Genomic DNA, 21064 nt, shown 5'->3' with positions numbered 1-21064 from the left:
GAAAGCACATTTATCATGGTCAATTCTAAGGTCTCAGAACCAAACCATGCCTATTTGCAAGCCTTGGTACAAAGTCGGGGCAGACGTGCAAGCTGCGTATGTGGAGGGTGTTTGGAGGGTTGGAGCTGGTAGGTTTGCTTGGGACTCTTCCCCTTGCCCCTTAATGCCAGCAGCACCTGGGTCATGATCTAGTAGAGAACAAACCAGATTTGTCCTCCAACACAGACGGTCACAAAGTCCAGTGAGGAATCTATTAAATGGCTTATGGCAGGTCACAGCCACAAGTAAGGTCACCTCTCAGACAAAAAATATGGGCCATTTTGAGGTTGGCACAGGTGTCCCATGACAGCATAAAACACACACCAGAATAAAATGAACGTCACTAAGAAAAGCCCCAGTGGCAATTGTTTTAACAAACTGAATTGACTTATCAGACAATTGTGAACATGATTAAGCAGCCACAAATAGACATTTAAAATGTGATATTCAGTAGCTGTTTGCACCACACAGAGAAACACATAACTCCATTGTTGAGGTGGAATAAAAGATTAACACAAGTTTTTTAAATGCGTGGATGTGTGCAATACTTGCCAAATTAGCTGAGGTAATGTGGCTTGTTCCACAAACAAAGGAGGTGGGTTTACAGAAAGTGTTTTTCCTTTACTGTAAATAAGTTAGTGTATGGCAATGTCTTAATGGAAAACTCTTCAGTTAATAGTTTTACTTAAGGTCTGCTTTCTGCTTTACTTAAGGTTTTCTGTGGTAGCGCCATAGATTCTCACTTGTGTAATGTAGGGACAAAATAACAGTCACACCTGACAAGATACCAAGAACGTTAAACACTGTAAAAAACAATAAAAAAACCCACTTTCCCCTCTTATATGAAAAATCTTCACTTATAACAGCTAACACTGGTACTATGATATTTTGGCAAATCCAATTTCTACAAAGTAAAATCCTGACATAAGCACTGACAGTACTTTTATTTGTTAAGTATATGCTTGACCACCTTTCTGAAGATGATCACGGTCTAAAGAACATTTTTCTGTGAAGAGTTCCACAATTTTATGTTGAAATTCCTTGCAAAACTGAAGACCGGTCTACTGCTGAAGCCACTGTTCCACAGTCTTATTATAATATAAACAAATAGTTTCATCAGATCAAGTCATCATTAAGACTGAAAGCTTAATACAGAAATAAAAATGTAAAGCTTTATGATGCATATACTTGATTTATTTTCCTTGAGAACAGCATTTCTTCCACATGTAGGTTTTCCCTCTCATAGCCAGATAGGGGCAAAAAAACCCCCAGACAAAACAGAAAAGGTGACTGGTGACTAAATGTCTATGTATTTTACAGAGTTAAGTGACCCAAAAAGTTAATTCAAATGAATGCTGTATCACTAGAGCAATGTTAAGACTAATTTGCTATCATCTGAGAGCTCTAACACCCACCATAAGTTAAAAAAATAACACTTGGCATCTGTTTACTGGCACAGGAACAAAATGTACAGAAACAGAAGCAAGTACGTGTGAGAGCTGTTGCTAGTTAAGCTGAAGTTTGACCTGTCTTGTTGGAAGTGGTGTGGTTTCTTGGACTGGTGACCTGTAAGAGCACAGGTGTCTGTCCTGTTGTACAAAACCCAGCAAAACTTGACAAGTACCTAAACTTTCTAATGGAGCTCTCTGCTTTGGTATATCAGAACTGAACAGTTTTTAACATCCAGAGGGGCAGCTCTTTCCCCTGCTAACACATATACACACACACTCCTATTGACAGGATATATAAAAGGAATGATGTGATGCTAATGGAAATCTAAGCACCTTGTTCACCAAGTTAATTTACTTGTAGATCTCTTCTCAAGCAATCAGATAAACCAAAACACCAATTATCCATCTCACAGTCCTTGCACAAGTAAAATGAAAACATTATACTTAACTATAGGGGTTGAACCTTAATTTATTCACCCATTAACACTGACTTGACTGTATCAAGAAACTGAAGGAGCATCTTACCTGAATTGGATCTTGTGTCAGTCTCATGGGCCCAATTTGTACTTCTGTAGTTGAAGCCTGCTAAAGAAGAGTAACACAGATATTTTTTTCCAGTCTGGTTCTTAACAAGATAGCATTTTACATGCAAGAATGAAAGATCAAACAGAACCATGAAAGACTCTCAAAGGCAGGCAGGCATATGACTAGCAGCCTTAATTTAGTTGCTTTGAAGTGTATCATTTATGAACATATTTTACCAAACTCCTAATTTTGTTTTATTTGCCTGTAAGTTAAAAATTGTAGGGTTTTAAATAAGGAAACAAGAAACACCACTTCCTTTCCCCCTTTTCCCCAACAGAGTACCTTTGTTACATGGAAGGACTTGTGTTTTGCCTAAGACTACAGAAAGCTATTTTTTCTGGCCAAAAATTTCCTTATTCATTTGAATGTAATACAGAACTTGTATTAAAGGTCTTGTGACATATATTCAATAATAATATTTTAATTGGTTTGGTTAGGAAAAAAGTGACTTTTTAGACAAGAGAACTTGTTTGGATTGCAGATTTAAAATTGTTTTCCAGAACCCATAGCCTTTAGTTTTCAGGAAAAAAACATTGCTACCATGTGAGCCATGACATTTGCAGAAGGCATGAGAGCACATCATAATTTAAAGCTACTGCAAGAAACCCAGCAGACGTTGGCTGTGGCTGCTTTGTTGCCCTATTTCCTAGGAGTTGGACTATCTTAATACTTTCTGTGTCTTGATACATTTCAATACACTTTTGCACACTACTGATTTGTTTCACTTCAGACCATTAGCCACAGAAGGTTGTTAAGCAACTGAACTGTTGAATGAATACAAACACATGTCCTCCCACAGATGCATGTACTTAAGGAAAAGCGTCTCTGAACCCTTAAAATATTGTTCCCCTCATGCGTATGGAGGATTATTTGCAAGTTAGCATCTCCAAAAGGGCAGATTCTCTGCTTTCCTGCTACCAGTTATCCCATGTGCCTGGTGTAGGCAAGTTAAAGCAATCGCCCTGCAAGACTCGTAATTTGAACAAAACCCTAATGTAGGCAGATTCCCAGGACCATTCCTCGACACACCTCCAGAAATCCTGGTGCTCTACTTCTGCAGCATTTTGCTCTGCGGTGCTCATTAGTTTGAGCCTTTTGTCCAGGTATTACCTTATTCTTAAATTTAGTATTTATCAAAGAAATGTGTATAAACATTCAAAATGGATTAAGTTACCGATATTCAGCTTTTTTCCTTAGAGAATACAATACTGTGTTAAGTATTAACAGCCTTGCCTGCATGAGAGACAGTGGTATTATGTATAGCTACAACTGACATGTTGGACTTTCATGCACCACTGAGCATCGATTCTTCTCAGCCCAACAATGTACGTCAGAAGGTGGTAACAGGCAGTACTCCAAAAGATTAAACTACAAAGCCTGCCACTGTTTTCCAAAGCAAAAACTGCCCCCAATGTAAGTGCAGTTAACCTCTCCTTTTCTCACACAAAATCTTCACTTCCCACTTGAGCTCCTGCCATAGCAGAATGTAACAATGCCAGTAAGCGTATCAAAATAGAAATGAAAGTTAGCACCCATCGTCAACCATGACTTATGAGTAAAGTTAGAGAAACAGTCCTCTGAAAGCTCCCAACCTCTCTTCCCCCTCACCAAAGAAGAAAAACAGCACATTCACACCATGATAGTATTATATAGGAAAATCTTAAATATATTTTTTATCATTATTCCCTTTGATTTAAAAAAAAAAGTTTTAAAGTAGTCTCATTAGATAAATCTGTAAGAATACAAACACAGACTTGGGTCAGTATCAGTGCAAAAGCTTCTTTTTTTACAATGCGCAGCTCCAAATGTCCCAGAATGTATTGATCAAGAGACTGGGATCCTTCACAAAAGACAGTTAGGACACAGATATTTATTTTATTATCCATTTATTAATGCTACTAGGGAACTGACATTGTAAATGAATGCCTTCCACTTTTCTACCACTTCAGAGGACATCCAGCTTTAATTACGCTGTTTTGTCCAAGATGGAATAACTGTGTCTAAGACATAGATCGATGCAGGCAAGTCTATCAGTCCCTTTACAGGGATTCCTTTATAGGGTAGCCACTTCTCTTAGCCTGGGTATTTTAAAACAGCAACAAATCCACACAACTGTGACCCCACTGCTTCTGTGTTAGCCTCATGAATAGAAAAGACCTGAATAGAAAGACCTATAAATCAGGGTCTCTCCCTCTTCTCCCCTCTCAGTTTCAGGGTGTTCCTGCCTTTGGTAATAGTAGGAAAGCTTCAGGAGGATTAGAAAAAGCAAGAGCCCCGGTGTAGGTGAACTTGTCCCCAACCTGCTCTATGCAGACACGATAGGGGTCAGAACCATACAGGGATGCAGAAAAGGTGCTGCTATATCTGAAAGATTGCCATGTATAACCTTTAAGTCCCTAAGTTGCTCAACTTCATTACTCATACAAATGCACAAAAACAGATGGGACCCTCAAATTAAGTCTCATAACGAACTTGAGCATAGGAATGATTAATAAACAATCTCATCAGATACAGCAAAAAGTATGTCTGAAATGCTCCTTTCTGGACTTGGAGTTCTGAGTGTTGTTTTACAAGCTGAATCAGTCCCTTGGATTCATATGCCCAAATTCCTCTGGGTACAAGTGACTGTCTCACTTTTCCCTTTCAAAACACAGCTCGAGGAGGCAGCAAGAATAATGACATGAGTGCCTGATCTTCACAAATGTCTGACAGATCTCTCCTTGGCCTGAAGGAACTAATTCAACATCTTCCTAACTCCCAGAAGAATCTGACCATGTGGACATTGCATATTAGTGATACCACGACCATACCTCTGCTCATTTCCTGGCTTAAGTGAGTATCTTGATAGGATAAGAGAAAATGGCCTCAAGTTGCAGCAGGGAAGGATTAGGTTGGATATTAGAAAAAAATTCTTTACTGAAAGGGTTGTCAGGCATTGGAACAGGCTGCCCAGGGAAGTGGTGGAGTCACCATCCCCAGAGGTGTTCAAAAACGCATAGATGTGGCACCTCAGGACATGGTTTAGTGGGCGTGGTGGTGTTGGGTTGACAGTTGGACTCGATCTTAAAGGTCCTTCCCAACTTAAATGATTCTATGATCTGATTGCTGATGATTTCCAATTTAAATAAATCTCTCATTACTTGATTGAGTGTTCAGGAAGGACTGCTAATAGATCTGAAACCTAAATCAATTAATATAGTAGCTTATGACAAACTTTTCTGGACATGTGGAGACAAGCCTGGTTCCAAAGAGGTCAGTGAGAAAATCCCTGATTTCAGTGAGCAGAGGAACAGACACAGGGTTGGAAGCAAAGGAATCGTAAATAAACTAACCATCTGGGAATAGCAAAAGCTTAAAAACAGTGAAGAAATGTTTTAACATTTTAAACATTTGAGTATTATTTCCAGTATCATTCTAACCTAGGCAGTCTCCACAGGAATCAGATAGTAATTGAAGAATTAAAGACAATGTCAATGGTACTTTTTTAAATTGTATGTTTTTATGTAAATCGGTGATCATCAATTACCTCACTATCATAGCAGTACCATTAAGCAAAATGTACTTAACACTTCATTAAAGTTCCACCCTTTTAAATCACCAATACAAAAATCTTTACCCCCCCATATGCCTGCAGACTTACAGCCCCTGCAATGTGTGTATCATCAATAATTAGTAACACAATGGCTGTAAAAATAATGACTAATTAGTACAGCAAAATCTTCTTTAATAATTCTTCATTGCTCCAGAGCAACACCAGCAACTAGAGCCAACTAAGCAGTGAAGCAAAGGCGTTGGTGAGTTCAGCCTCCTAGAAAGGCTCAGGATAGATGTGCCAGTTGAGAAGCATTGCACAGATGCCAAGGTCCCTAAGGACACCTTTTTCTCTAAAGGCTCCTTCTCCCTACCCGCTATATCTTCTTTCCACTTTAGTCACTCCCACACTGATGCTTCCCTTCCCTCACCTTTGTAGTATGTTTTCAGACCTTTGTCCCTTTTATTTTGTAAGTGGGTAACAGGACTGTCTTTTTGACCCAGCTCTCACTGCACCTCTGTGTTCCCCTGGCTCCATCTCCCCATCTTTCCTAGGGCTCATTTTCATTTCTTTCCAGTGCAACTTTCCCCATCTACAGCGCTGGTGAGGGTTGATACCTCAGCCCATCATTTGCCTAGTACCATTTCCATATTCAATTATACCACTATTTTCAACCTCAAATCCCTTCCCTTTTTTTCCTGGCCAAACTGCGGTCCTGAAAAGGATTACAACCATGTGTGACCTCAACACTGGTCTTAGCCCTGCTTAAACTCCCTTATGAGATGCAAGGCCCACAGCTGTTCTCCAACATCCCTGTCCTGGAGCTGTTGTCCTGCTCCTCTTCATGCTACAACACACCTGACCAGGGTGTCCAGCTCCTCTTCCACTGTTCAGCAACATTTTGTCCCTTTCTTCTTCCCCTTCTTTTCTTTGTTTTGTCTTTCTTAGCAGAACTATATCCCAGTCTTTCTCCTCCTCTTTTACTTTTTTAACACTTCTGATCCATTCAACTCCCATCCACGGGCATTTTTCTACAGTTTAACACTTGGCCGCTCTTTCTCTGTTTGGAGTCTCCCCATGCTTCTTTGCCAGCTTCAACCGTTACAGGGAATATCACTTGACCTGTCTAGCAATTTGTGTGCATTAAAGAAGGGACAAATTTACATGAGAAAAATGAAGAGGTCTTTTCACAAAGATGCCACCTCTGACTCAAGAAGCCCCTAAATGACAAGCTGGCAAAGGCTGGGAGGATAAATGGGATAGATCACTACACATTGCTCCTGCTGGAGACTTGGTCCTGAGCTAGATGGCTTTTGGCCTGACCTTCATGGCTTTTCCAGACACCATCCTTCCTCGATTCATTCCTTTGACCGGCTGCCTCTGTTCATCCTCTCCAGCCACCAGTACAGCTACTGTCCCAACTCCCTTTCAGGGAGCACCGCGCTCTGCCACCTCTGCTGTCAAGTTCTGGTTTTTTTTGTTATTATCCCCTTGCTGTGCCTTCCAGTTGACCTGTGCTGCTGCTGTCCCAGCTGCTCATGCCCTGCATTTCCCTGGCTCCCAGTAGAGGGCTGTCAACTCGCTCTGCTCTACAAGCTGCTCCCCTCACACCAGCCAGCTGCCACCTTCCCAGGGAGCCCAGGGGAGCCTGAAAGAGTTGGATAGTTCAACTCTAAGGTTAATGTAAGGTCATGCTGGTTTATTAACTGAAAATAATGGTCGAACACACATACCATTTAGAAGAAATAAGGCTTTGTCGTTGTTGACTTAGCCACTGCAAACTCTGCAAGCATCCATAAAAGAAGCCTGACCCATCAGATACATACAAACTGGTAAAAAAAGATGCATATGCATTTTGAAGAGCTAGCCTATTCATGACATGTATGACATAAGCTTTGTATAAATCCCAAATATTTTCAAAACCAGCAACTGGTGTGTTTGCAACCAAGAAACCAGGACCAATGCAGACCCTCAATGCATCAGTAACCTTTACACAGGCTTCCACTTGTGGTAACAACATGGAAATAACCAGCTGTGTGCCATCTACTGAGGAGACCACAAAAGTAACCAGGCTTCAGTTTCAGCCTGAGATGAGTCTCATGCCTTTCCTTCCTTAACTATTTTGAACTCACGTTCGCTTTGCACTCCAGCCAAATAGAAGTCTCTAAATGTCTCTCTTTAGAGTCAAAGCTCAGCAGTACTCCACAGTCCTCTTCCATGCCCCCACCAGCTGCCTTTCACACCACTGACATTTTATTGTTTGAAATCTAGTCTGACTGGCTTTCAGAAATTTCCTCCACCCTAAGACCTTGTCTACTTCTCTCTTCACACCTTCAGAAGGTCCTCCATAGAACATCCTCTAACTGTGGCAAAGATCTTGAGTTGTTTTTCCCTCCACATGTATCACTGACTTAGAAATACCAACCTTTCCTATTCCATTTACCTGGAATAGGAAACCCAGATTTTCTTCTGTTCTTTTCTTCTTTTTCTTGATCACAAGAAACAAATTATTTGCTCCAGAAACACAGCTGCACTAAGGACTTGCATCTATACCTCTATACTCCAGACCTCTTTCCACTTTCAGCAACAGAAATCTCAGCTTTTCTCTATGCATGTGTCTAGCTGTCATTTCAGGTAAACCTCCCTTCCAGATCAGTGTCTGCCCCATCAACCTCTATCTGCAACCTTCTCTCAGTCGCTGTGAGTACTGCCACCAACCTACTTCTGCTCACACCCACAATCTGTAAGTCATCATCCGCTTGAGCTTCTCTTAAGTCCTCCAACCCTGGCTCTTTCTAAATCTTGCTTATTCTACATTATCTATAAAATGTGACCTTTCCTTCACAACCACCTGCAGTCTTTTCATCCAGCTCTCTTATCTTGCCTGCAAATTATTACAGCATCATTCTCTTTAGCTGTGATGTAGGAAAACCTGCCAAGTTTACATTCAACTTGCAGAAGGATGAAGAAAGCACAGATAAAATCTTCTCTGCAGATGAAAGCAAAAGAGAAAACAAAATAAGAGGGCTGTAAATAAATGTGTCTTCTCTCTTCTCAGCCTATTTCTTACCCCTATGTGAATTATCCTCACTCCCTTTGTCTGGGATGTCAGGCTGTGCAGCTGAGTTTTCAGGTTTCCAAGTTTTCAAGATCCCTGCATTTTTGCAATGCTGACAAACAACAACAAAAAGTAATCCCAAAAGCCATGCCCTCAAGTGTTTAGATGGTTTGTAGATATGACGGTGTCACTCTTACAATACTCTTACTCCTCTCATCTGTGTCCCTGTTAATACTCCATTAACAGCTACAGGCTGCTCTAAGGCAGCCCTTCCACAGTGGTGTCCTGGTCTTTTAAGCAATAGTCATGGATGTGGTTTTTGCGCTTTGTTGAAAAGCAAACACACCCAGGGCCAGCATATTCAAAAAAAGCTAGTACTTTTTATTATTTTATAGGTTTATTGTTTCAAATAGTATCTGCATATTTGGATTCTTGACTAAGAATTATTATCTCACTTTAACATTTCCTTGGGCAGAAAAAACCATAATGAAATGTCTATCTTAAATAAAAGCAAAAAAAGGAACAAAAAAACCATCCACACATACTTTGCATAAAGCATTAGATTAGAAAATTTTTTTAAGATAGGATGGAAAGTAGAACCAAAATTTTTCAGAATATTGATATACTAAATGTACAGCCCTAAATTTTTATAAACCTCGCAAATAAGTGGTATTTTCCCACATTTTTAGGAATCAGTCCATCTCTTATTACTGTAGAAAATACAATTAGAGCCAAGCTCTCCTTAAAGGAATTTGGAATGTTTTGAAAACAATCTCCTCTCCATAATTGTACAACTTCAGATTGAAGCAAGTGTGATCTGACTGTTTGGAATTCAGGTCTTTTTGTTTTGCAAAACTTTCAGTTTAACTTCAGAATGCTTTCTGTTTTTAAGAAAGTGTTATTTAAAATGTGGCACCTCAAATAAGTTAATGCTATAAAAAACCCCAAATCAAAACCATTTTTAAAGCATACTCCATAAAAAGAGTTTTAAACAGTTTCACTATGAAAGTCTAAGATAAGCATAGGTTTTTTTCCTTAATATATTAATTTAGCACTCATTTAGGAGGTCTGCGATATATTTGCATCTTAGTTTTAACTCATGCAGTGTAGCATTTCCCCAGTCTAATGATTTAATCACTTAAAGCTTATCTATATGTCAGGAAAATTTTATTGTGTAGTTTTGAGTGTATTCTTCCCACATGTGTAAGCAAAATTCATGATTGTAATGGGTTCTCCTCTTCCAGATACTATATGCGATTTTGTTGACAAGCAATAAACTTCAAAATTCCCTTGGGGAAAAAAAACAGTCTTCTACTTATGTAGCTATCACACATACAACTACTCAACTGGGCCAAATCCTCAGCTCAGGACAACACACCCTCAGGCACGTAGCACGAAAACACTACACACAGAGGCAATAAACTGGACCCAAATTCACAAAGACACGTAGGTTTGGCAGGCTCTGCTGTACTTTCATGCACCTAGCTCAAGGGTAGAGTTCACAAACCTGCAACTGGTTCTTCTGCTTCCCAAAAGCAAGCAGACTTGGGATGAGACCCTCTCAATGCCTCCAGTTAAAGCTATGTCACTGCACACAAGGGAATTTAAAATTTGTTAGGGAGAGGGAGAAAGTCAAGGGGAAGAAGAGCCTTCCCTTCCATGACCACGCTCACCTCTGGGTGATGAAGTCAGGCTCCTGTTGCATACTCTCTCCCTCACCCATGACCCTTGCACTCCTTTTTGCAGTGACCTGTGCCTGAAAAGGAGCTTTAAGCACTGTCTAACTTCCTTTCCCACCTCCCTCTTCCCCATCAACCTTGCTTTCAGCTGCTGGGGGAGCACTCACCTGGGAGAGAAGCATTTGAAACCAAGCTTGGCTGGGCATGGACTATCATATACCAGATGCACCAGCCCAATGTTGTCCCTGCATTTCCCATGTGCTCTGAGAATACCACCCTGACTGGGTCCTTCAGGGGACCTGCCATAGAAGTGTCTCTGGCTGTGAACTCCACATATTCTTCAGTGTGATGTGTGTGCCAAGACCGCATATCGTAGTAAAGCTAACACTGGCAGCAGTTCTGGAGATAAGCAGAAGTCCTCATAAACACTTCACAGTCTAAGGACCAAATGGCTAAAGTTGAATTTCTGTGAATTACACAGTTAGTAATATATTGGATGCTTATTTTTTGAGTTTGGTTCTCAGAGTCTGCTCCTATAACTGCTTCTGCGCAAAGCTAAAGATCTGTCTGATCAGAGTCAGCTTCAGGAACTGATGTTAAGATTTCTATCTTTCTTCCTTCATCCTCATTCCACTCTACATGGTTTCTTGGCTTGCATTTCAAATTAGAAATTAGAAAACTAAGTATTCAAAAACACAGCTTTGGTTTTTCTCTCTTTCTCACTCTTTTCCCCCCTGCAACATAATTCATCTATTTTTAAGCAATTACAGACAGTAGTGATAGTATAATCTTGTTGTTTCAATCTAAAATCAGTGGTAAGGGAAGAAAAACAAACCAATGGGATGCAGGTAAACCTCTGAAAGTCATGGGGAACAGAGTGGGGAACAAAGGGCAGCTAGCACAAACAGGTCACAAAAATTGGATCATCCTTAAGAGAAAAATAATTGAGAAAGACAAAATGTACCCATCTCAACTGGCTAGCAATTTCAGGCAACCTCTTGAACAAGCAAGCTGACACTTGTAAAATAATTCTGTGAGCTCTAATATAATAAATGTATGCCTGATACAAAATGATAACTGAAGACAGAATATTATATTAGGACTTTTTGCATTCTGTTCACATTTTGGTAGCGGCTTCCTTATGAATACATTATCATAATAGGAAGTAGAAAAATCAATAGAAAAGACATTAGTTTGGCCATTATTTTGTTAAATTTGGCATACAAACTACCATGTCAATCAGTCCTCAATTCTGCTCATAGCAGCAGCTCCTCTGAGACTTGTCAAGGGAAGATAGGCCACAAAAAGCCCACAATCCATAAAAAGTAGATCACTTCCCTTTTATTCCTATAACTCACAGATTAAGGCTTCCAACAGAATCTGGAAGCAATCCTGCAGGTTTGTACACACAATCCCCCCCCCGTTTTTCTTAAGTGGATTCAAGGCTCATGATCTGCACATTGATCTTACTAAGACCAGTACTATGATTCTGGTTCTTGATCTTAGCACAAAATAGATTTGTGTTCAAGTTACAGTTGGTTGAACACAGTTGATTAGGATGTCCCTCAATAAAAACCCACAAATCTCTGAAGAGGTTTCTAAATGCATTCCCATGTCCTTTTTAGAACCTCTGTGAAGAACAACTAAAATTTGGTCAGACCAAGCAATCTTGGCCCAACACCCTGTCTCCAGAAGTGGCCAAAAGCAGATGACAAACTGAAGAATGCAAAAACAGGGCAAGCACAGGGGGACACTGTTCCTTACACCACCTAAGCTCAATGTTGATAGCTCATCTCAGCTTATGCTTTCCTTACAGAAAAAGCTATGCTAATTCTTCTCCAGCACGTCATATTATCCAATTACTTACCACATCTACTTGTGCTATGTTTTATCTCTAGACATAGTGCCTTACCCAGTATGGAAACAGAATGTAGTTCCTAGATGATCTTTGGTACCCTCTAAGGAAGACTAACGTGTCGTTACCTTATTTTTGCTCCTCTGACACTGAGATCAGTTTAAAGAACAGGTGACACACCTTAGTTAGTAGTTCAGCAATTTCAGATTTATGTTTCGTATGAACTCCTGGATCAATATACCTACTGGGTCCTAGCAATCTTTCCTTCTCCTTTACCTCCTCTCTACAGCAGACCAATAAATGGCCCACATGCCCAAATCTACTACCACACGTGTCTCTTGTTCAAGAGCACAATTCCCAGAGACATGGTTCAGATGACTTGTCAGCTATTCACGTTGCTTGAGAAGGGCACAGTCTCAAACGATACAGTTATCATTATCGGTGTACTCGCTGTCAGTGAAGCTTTTATGCCAATGACATAAAAAAATTTAAGTATAACAAAAATGTTATAAATTAATTTTAATAAGTAAAATATACACCAGGAAGACATCAAATTACAAAATGCTGCATCACAGTCTAATAACAAACATTTTTCTTTCAAGAAATTCTATCTTTGACGCATCCTATCTTTCTCACTCTAAATTCAGTATTGATTTTAAGGAAAAAAATAATTCCTTAATGGGTTTTCTGCTTAATGTTTTCCATGCAAGTCTACAGAAACAAGAAAAATACAGCATAGTTAGCTTATTTCCTACGTTTTGATGAGAAAGCTAAAGGTAAGTATTTATTCCTTTTTAAATTAAGCTACTCTTAGGTATTACAGGTTCCTTATTCTTGTGTTTATGTAGAAGTTTAGAGGTATATTTGCTTAGAATTGGCTGGATTTCTATACCATAGGAATAAAAAATTTGAGAAACCAAATTGGCTGTGACAAGGTATCTTTTCAAGACAACAGCTCCTTATCCACAGATGCTGTTAATTTGTTCAAAAAGGAAAGAAATCTACAAAACATCCAAAAAGCAAAAAAACCCTGCAGCATTTTTTCCTAATTAGGGGGTTAAGTCATGGCAAAAAACTAATGCATCGATTTTCAGTAGTATTTTTACTAGGTATTCCTGCTCACAAAGCAGCATGAGACATAAATTAAGAGCATACCTTTCTCCACTATCTACAGTGCCTCAGGGTCTACAGCAGTAGACAACTTCCTCCCCTTCCCCCAGGTACTCAGAACCTGAATAGGAAGAAGGCCCTGACTAACATCTAGAGATGCTCAGCGAAACACCAATGAGTAAAGAATCACAAAACTGTTGGCTTGAAGGGACCCCTGAAGGTGATCTAGTCCATCCAAGTGGTGCTATCGCAATGCTAGATCAGGTCAACCATGCCTTTGCCTACCCCTTTTCAGTATGGTTGCTGCTCAGGCAATCACCTCCCAGCCTGTACTGACAAGAAAGGAATTAAAATCCATAGACTAGCCAAGTGCTTTAACTTCTGAACTACTGTGTAAGAGAAATACCTGCTATCATAAAGTAGCCCTGTTTTATTTCACTCCTTTCTCCTACTTGTAATATTGAGTAAATTCAGACTAAATTGGCACATTTTTTTTTGAAAACAGACAAACAAATTTTACTTTGAAATACTTTTAAAAGTGAACATTGAACAGACCCCATGGACTCCTCCAAAGACATGAAACTTCAGTAGCTCTTAGTATAACTATTGTGGCAAGTTCAAAAATGAGGACTTATTTAAGAAAAGTACACATCCACATTTTAATCCAGCAGCACACAGACAGTAAAGAGATAGACTCGTGTCACAAACAGCAACATTTTTAGACTTGTGGAAAGAAAACCAACTACAGAATGCAGCCTCCAGTGACATCGGGTTTATTTTGAATATTGACTTTGTCAACAGAAGTTTCTCTGAAAGTGTATTTATTTTCTTAGCGCACACATTTCCCTTCACTAAATACGCATGGAAGGTAAGTTATGTTAATGTCCTTGCAGTGTAAAGAGGCATAGGAAAAACAAACTTTTCCAAACATCTGTCAAAGTAAGCAGAATCTGCCCAAGACTTGTGGATCTTGGCATCGCGAGACCTTTTTCTGTAAATCCATGTGTCATTACTGTCCATTCTCAGCTTTGTAAGAGCATGAGTCACATACATTACTGGAGAATCCAGTCAAATCTCCTTACATCAATCTTAGGGAAAAGCACAGCAACTAGGCCTGAACTGTTTCAGAAATACATGCACTGGTGCTTAGGAGACAGCAAAATCCAAAACTATGGACACAGAAAGATTTAAAAATTAATCTTATTTTTATCTCTGTATGTTCAGCTAGTCAAAAAAGCAACCAATGTGAGGATAGGAACAAAGAGCCAAACAAAACAACTTTATGCTGCCATGTAAATTTATGATGAACTCACACCTTCAGTGCTGTACATCATCTTTTGTTTTCCTTGAGACAAGTTAACCAAAACTAAAAAAATAAAGAGAAAGCAACAAGAATAATCATAGATGTTCCAAGACATCTTCGGAGAACTAAAAGGACTGCTTCTGTGAGGAAGAGAGGTAACTAAGGAACAGAATAGGCATCTATGAAATCATGAATGGTGTAGAGATGAATGAAGAATGACTCATCAATTGTCTTCACAATACAAGAAATATGATGCTTTCACTTAAATTATCAGGCCACTGGAAGGGGTGCTTTTCAAAAAGTAGTTGAACAAAATTTACTAAAGGTAGGCCCCTGTGTTGCTGTGAAACACATCAGTAGGAACATAACCTGAACTCAGAAGCCCCATAGTTGTAGGTTGAGAGAGGCCCAGGGAGAGATCCCGCTCCATCTGCCCTTTTTTCTGTCTGTTGCGTAAGGCTCTTTGCTCTTGCCCAAGACAAGATAATGGGCTGGTAGACCTATGGTTCAATATAGCAGATCAATTCTTGGGCATGGCTATTAATATTGATACAAAAAGATAAGAAGTGATTTTCAATACTCAAATATTCAGGTAATATGCTCATATAAGTATGAATGGAAACAGCTAGAACATTAATTTGCAGCAAGCAGTTAGCTAAATAATCCTGATCTTCCTCCATCAGCTCTTGGTCTAGCTAAATACTCATAACTTATGAAGCATACTGTTAGTCTGCAATCAAACAATAATTTTAAAATGTAAAATTAACTTTGCCTTCCAAAGACTGACTAATAAAAAACATCTGGAGGTTGTCTGCATACACCTGAGGGGCTGCCAGCTCAGCATTTGCTCTAGAGACTGTTCAGTTCCCTCCACCTCACACAGAAGGTACTGCCAAAACAAATTTCAAGTCCAACTTCTGTGTTGGGTTGTGGGGGGCATACTTCCAGGGCTCTGTGACGTCAGTAAGAGTTTGCTGGAAGACAGTTATCATATTTGAAATTCCTCCTGGAAATTAGCAAGGGAAGAAGTTAAATATTTTAATACTTGAATATTCAGGCATTTTCCACAAGTCTAATTTTACTAGAAAAGGGGAATCTGTCTCCTTACTCTTCATTCAATGTATTACTGGCTTTGGCTGCTGCTTGTTGGAGGATTATTTTAGTTCAGGGAGATTTTGACAAGAAAGGGTGTTCTCAATTATTTTAACACTGCTGTTGCAGTAGTAGATGAACTACCCGGTTTCTTACTGAAGGAAAAAATTTTAGTTGCCTTGGCTTCCACAGTTTATCTAACATAAACTATACAGTGTTTTACTGAAAGTGAACAAATTAAGATTGAGCTGAACTCACAGATTCTCTCTTGCCTTCAAAACCACTAAGATTATGACCCTCAATAGTCCGAGAGCAGTTGGAAGCAGCACCTCAAATACCGGTTTGCAACTGCGCACACAGGCATTACGGACTCTACACCAAGGGTTAAAAGGAAGACAACTTTTTGACCCAAGGCATGCACTATATTTTTAGTCTCCTATTTTTCCAACATTACTCAACGCAGATACTACTAGCTATCAATATCAACCTTAAGCTGGAGTGGTTAGCAGGCTGCTTCTTCAGAGACGCATGTTGGATGCCACGATCAGAGCTTTGGCTTAGTATCACCTCTTCTTATTTCTTATCCCATTTGGGCATAGCTGGAAAGAATTTCTTCCTGGTTCAACAAGGTCTGCTTATATCTTCCTTTTCCAGCTACTGTAAGGCACCCACATACTATCTCAGCCTAAAACCAACACTGTATTCCTCTTGCTGAACACAGAAAAACAAAACAAAACAAAACAGAACAAAGATGTTCTGATGAGTGCTAATCATTGAAGTTTTCTGAATTGTCTTGTACTTAGAAAAAGCTCAGCTGTGAACTTTGATCTACATTTTACAAAAATACCAAAATAAGCTCTAGTAAAGAATAGGGTATTCCTTACTTTCTTCGAAGACAATATTCTCTCTCCTGGGCTCCTTCACACTGCCTGACAGTGTTTGCTTTGTAGTTCTTCTGTCTTGATTGTTCGAGTCTGGGGACAGGCAGCTGAAGCCAACTAGTTTGGCTTTTTAATTAAAATTTTAGCACCCACAAGATGTGTCTTAGAATTATACCTAGAAACTCCATTAAAAAAAAAAAACAAAACCAACCAAAACCTAACAACTACTCCAAATTGCAAATGCACAGTACAACCACCAATAAAACAAGAAGTAAATCCTCCCAAGTTTTCAGGATAACAGATACATACGTGCGGTTTTTCCATTACCATCTAATATTGACTCTAAAATCAAAAAATAACGTTTAAATATGTCAAAATTAACTATTTTGCTGTTGATCCTTTTATCAGAAACCCACAGATAAAAGAATTATTCCCAGAGCAGACCCTACCATCTCAAGTATCAGGAGTGATGCTGCCTCCAGTAACAAAGCCTCCAGCTCAACACCACCTGTTATTGTGCAGCTACAAATTATCAATGTGGAAGTCTGTGCCATGTTTCACACTAAAAATTGTGCAGACAACAAAAATCATACCCAAATTCTCATCAAAATAAACAACTCAGAGGCTCTCATGCTGACTGAATAATTCTTGATCACATATAATTCAGTTTAAGTTTCTGTTTTACTTTTGACAAAGCCACTGCAGATAATCCAGACAGCAGCAGTAGTGTGTGAATCTAAGACTCTAATACTGACACCTGGATATCATCTTCTGGGACGTGCACAGTGCCTTGCCCACTGGTGAGTCACTAACCGAGCCACCTGGATGTTACCCAAACCCAGCATTTTGACCCTCTATATTTTGTCATTCAACACTGAAGTGTTTAAGAAGCTTGCCTTATCTATTTAGGTTATAAATCTCAGTGGCAAAGACCACCTCTCACTTTTATAGTACCTGGTATAATAGGGCATAAGGGCTGACTGATCCTATAAGACCTACCCAAATACAGATGAAGAGTAGAAGCAGTATTTATACAAGGTGGAATAGTGGCACACATGAAGTGGTCAGAGGAAGGAGAAGCTCTGACCCAGACAAACAGAGTAGTGGGTGTTAGATGTACCTGAAGTATTCATACCTCACAAAATAAGAATTGCCCCTGGAAACTTCATTACCCAGTCTTACAAACTTGAATGCAGCCATGTTGATTTCACTGCCCTTACTTCACTCATGTAAATGCTGGTACGATCAGCAACTTATGTTAGGGTTTAACTTTTGTATACAGCTGCAATCCAAATAAGCTCTGCAAAAGTATGGAAAGAAGGCATTGCATAGTCCTTCAGCTGGCCTGCTGCACCGGAGCAAATTATTACTTACGCAATAAGCAATAATCATTTTGGTATTACTCATCACTATTTCCACAGTGTGGGGGGAAATCATTAAAAGCTTTCTGGAAAAAAGACTCTTTTTTGGACATTTATTCCAGTCTTAACAAGGAGAAGCACCACCAAATTTAAGTGCCACTTTCTAGACCCAGCATTACAAGAGTCATGCCAATGTTCTACAGGGAGCTCTTACTGCTACTCCAGTTTTTATGTACTGACATCTATTTGAAGAGAATATAGTCATTTTAGTCCACCATTAGGATTGTCCATCATTAGGATGCATTATGCAACTCACTACTAACACAATACTGAGAGGATAAAAAAATTACAGTTACATTCTCCACAGATAGTGAAACAAAACTCTCCTGCAAATGTCTCCGCAACCGATCTCCCATGGCTTCTGCACGTGCACAGTATGAACTTCCACACTGAAGAATTAAAAGCAGAAGTTCTGGCCTCTGAATGCAGTTAACTGCCACACCTTCTCTCCCCAAAGAATAGTTACAGCTGCCTACTTTCAATGCACCTTATATTGCAGAAGCTAAATTCTGTGTACCACTGCCTCCGCTCAGCGATCTGTTTAATTTTATTTTATGAGCAATATCACTGGAGGCAAAAAGGGCTTCTTGTACAGTTAAAGGTATCACGGCCCAAATGCTCAGCATTTTAAAGAATTAAGCAACTATTAAGCAACAGGAGCTATATACATATCATAAACTGTAGGAGAATATTAATCTCCTCTCCAAGAGATCACATGGACAGTTCAACACTGACACTTTCCAACCACCTTTGTCTAGAAATCCTGCCCCTGAAAGTCATAAAAGATTTTAGTTCCAATTCACTGACAAAATTTTCACAACAAAGATTTTATAAGGCATGATTTCTTCATTTTAGTGGATTAGACTCAGTATCACATACAGCTCCACAGTTATGCATAAATTATTCACAATCTAACACTACAGTCCATGCAATTACAACAGAAAAATATATTGCCGGAGTTCTCTGTTATATACCTCTCTTATATAGCTCTTTATTTTACAACTGTCTTTGGATGGGCTCTGCAGAGAAATATGTTGTATTTCCTCTTAATATTGTATTTTTTCACAAGTGCATGTCAGAATATAGAAAACAGTAACTTCTATAAATTTCTTGCTGAGTCACATTCAGTTTTCAAAGAAGTTGAGAAATACTTGATTGACATATGCTGGGGGAAAGGAGCTGCCAAGAAAGCAGGGAAAGTGATCTGGGCAATCATAGGCCCATCATACTGGCACTCATGTTAAAAATCTGTGCCAGAGTTGGAAGAATATGGACAGAATAACAACATCAAGTTATATTGAACAGAAGATGCAACTAAATATACCAAAACTTACTGGGTCACCCTAATATGACCACTGATAAAAAAGTATAAAACAATAAAAGTGATCTTCTAGAGAAAGGAAATTTAATAAACCTGTCCTGTTCAAGGCTGCTGAAAGGCATTTTTTGGGATGCCACAGGCAAAGCTGTTAAAAAAGCTGCAGAAAATGGGGTGAATAAAAGAGCTGCAAGGTAGATAGGGTAGCAGAGAACCTTGAGGGCAGGAGTCAGAGAAATGGGCTGAAATTCAAACAATATGAAGTGCCACACTGTGTAGTTATACATGTTGCTATATGTTAGAAGCTTCTTAGCTGAATACAACAGAAAAAGCAGAGATGACAGCTTAGGACTCCTGTCAGTAAAGTGAGAGAGGACCAGAAGCAAACTTTTTCAAGGCTTTGATGAAATTAAAAGGGTTATAGAAGGTGGCTTCTTGTAATTGCAGGGGCCAGCTCTCTGACCCAAAAGTCCTCTCCAGAAATTGCATTTTACTTCACATAGCAAGTTACCATCAAAGTTTAAATGCTTCTCCAAAAGTAAATGAGAGACGTCTGGCTGGGAGGCCTCCTAACAAAATACATCTGTAATGAAATGTCTGTAATTGTTACAGTTGTTGAACATGAAAAGCCCATTACTGGGCACACATAAAACAGTCTGACTAGCTAACTGGTCCCATCTGCAGAAACTTTGTGATGAAGTGATAACACAGTACAGATAGCTGGAGCCTCTGCACTGAGTAAAACAGGAGCATCACTGATGCAGTTATGGCACTGCAAATACATTAGCACTCCTCCTTACAGAATTTAGGCCCCAAGTCTTCAGACCCACCTAACATTATGGGAACAAGAAATTTTCACATATGCAGTTCTTCTTGGGGAAATACCACTTTTCCTTTTTAGATCTTTGTAGCGACACAGAGCTAACCAACTGTTCTATAATTAGCTGCCAGACACAGGTTATAACCACCCCAAGGCTGTTTTAGACTTCTTCTGAGTGCAATGACCCTGTGGAAATGTGAAGTCAGACTGGTGCTGTGGTTTTTCCAGTCAAGCTGGATGGTTCTACTCGTGCACTTAAATATTTTGCTAAGTCAGGCTTCAATGGAGGCCAGGATTGCAAACACATAACAACAGGTGCACTGGGTCAGATCAAGCCACCAAACTAACATCATGTCTCTTGAGAATGGTCCACACTGGATAACACATACAAGACCAGGGCAAGCATGTATGATACTGACTGCATCCACTGCCCACCACAGGCCTCAGAGATTTCCGAAAACCACAGACGTCACTTTTGATTTATTAGTTCTCAAGAGATCTCTCTTTCACTTATTTTTTCAGTGTCCTGGTGAACTCATGTTACGTGCTCCATGGAACACTACCTCCTTTTTGTATATATAGCTGTAAAGCAAGGCACAGTCTGACACATTCTGTAATTTGCAGTCATTATGTTTTTCACAGAAGCTGCCGAATATCAGGTACAGATTACTCAGAAAACTTTCATTAAAAATAAAGCAAAGCCATTTTTAAGTCCTCAAAGTAGATAAAGTCCTATTTTCAAAGTTAGTGTGAATCAACATATCCCTGAATCTACAGTAGGTCTGAGACAACAGCTCTGATAGCCTTTAAAGCAATTTAACAGTCAGCATGGTGAACTCATCTTGCAGAGAGATATGTTCTGAAATGGGAGTTTGCCTCATGTACTCTAAAAGAAAATTGGCCTTGATATACCACCTACG

The 21064-nt window shown here is 39.4% G+C and overlaps 1 protein-coding gene across 1 annotated transcript in view; it reads right to left on the bottom strand.

Moving 5' to 3' along the window:
- The window catches only part of PDE8B (phosphodiesterase 8B), a 79056-nt gene that overhangs the window by 41575 nt on the left and 16417 nt on the right, over positions 1 to 21064 (bottom strand). The window contains exon 2 of the mRNA XM_052775844.1: positions 2016 to 2075. Coding sequence (XP_052631804.1) covers positions 2016 to 2075 — 60 coding nt within the window. The remainder of the gene's footprint in view (positions 1 to 2015; positions 2076 to 21064) is intronic.

The sequence above is a fragment of the Harpia harpyja genome, chromosome Z (genome assembly GCF_026419915.1).
Source record: "Harpia harpyja isolate bHarHar1 chromosome Z, bHarHar1 primary haplotype, whole genome shotgun sequence".
NCBI lineage: Eukaryota > Metazoa > Chordata > Aves > Accipitriformes > Accipitridae > Harpia > Harpia harpyja.
Note: the sequence above shows the minus strand (reverse complement) of the source record. Positions and strands in the feature narration are given on the sequence as shown.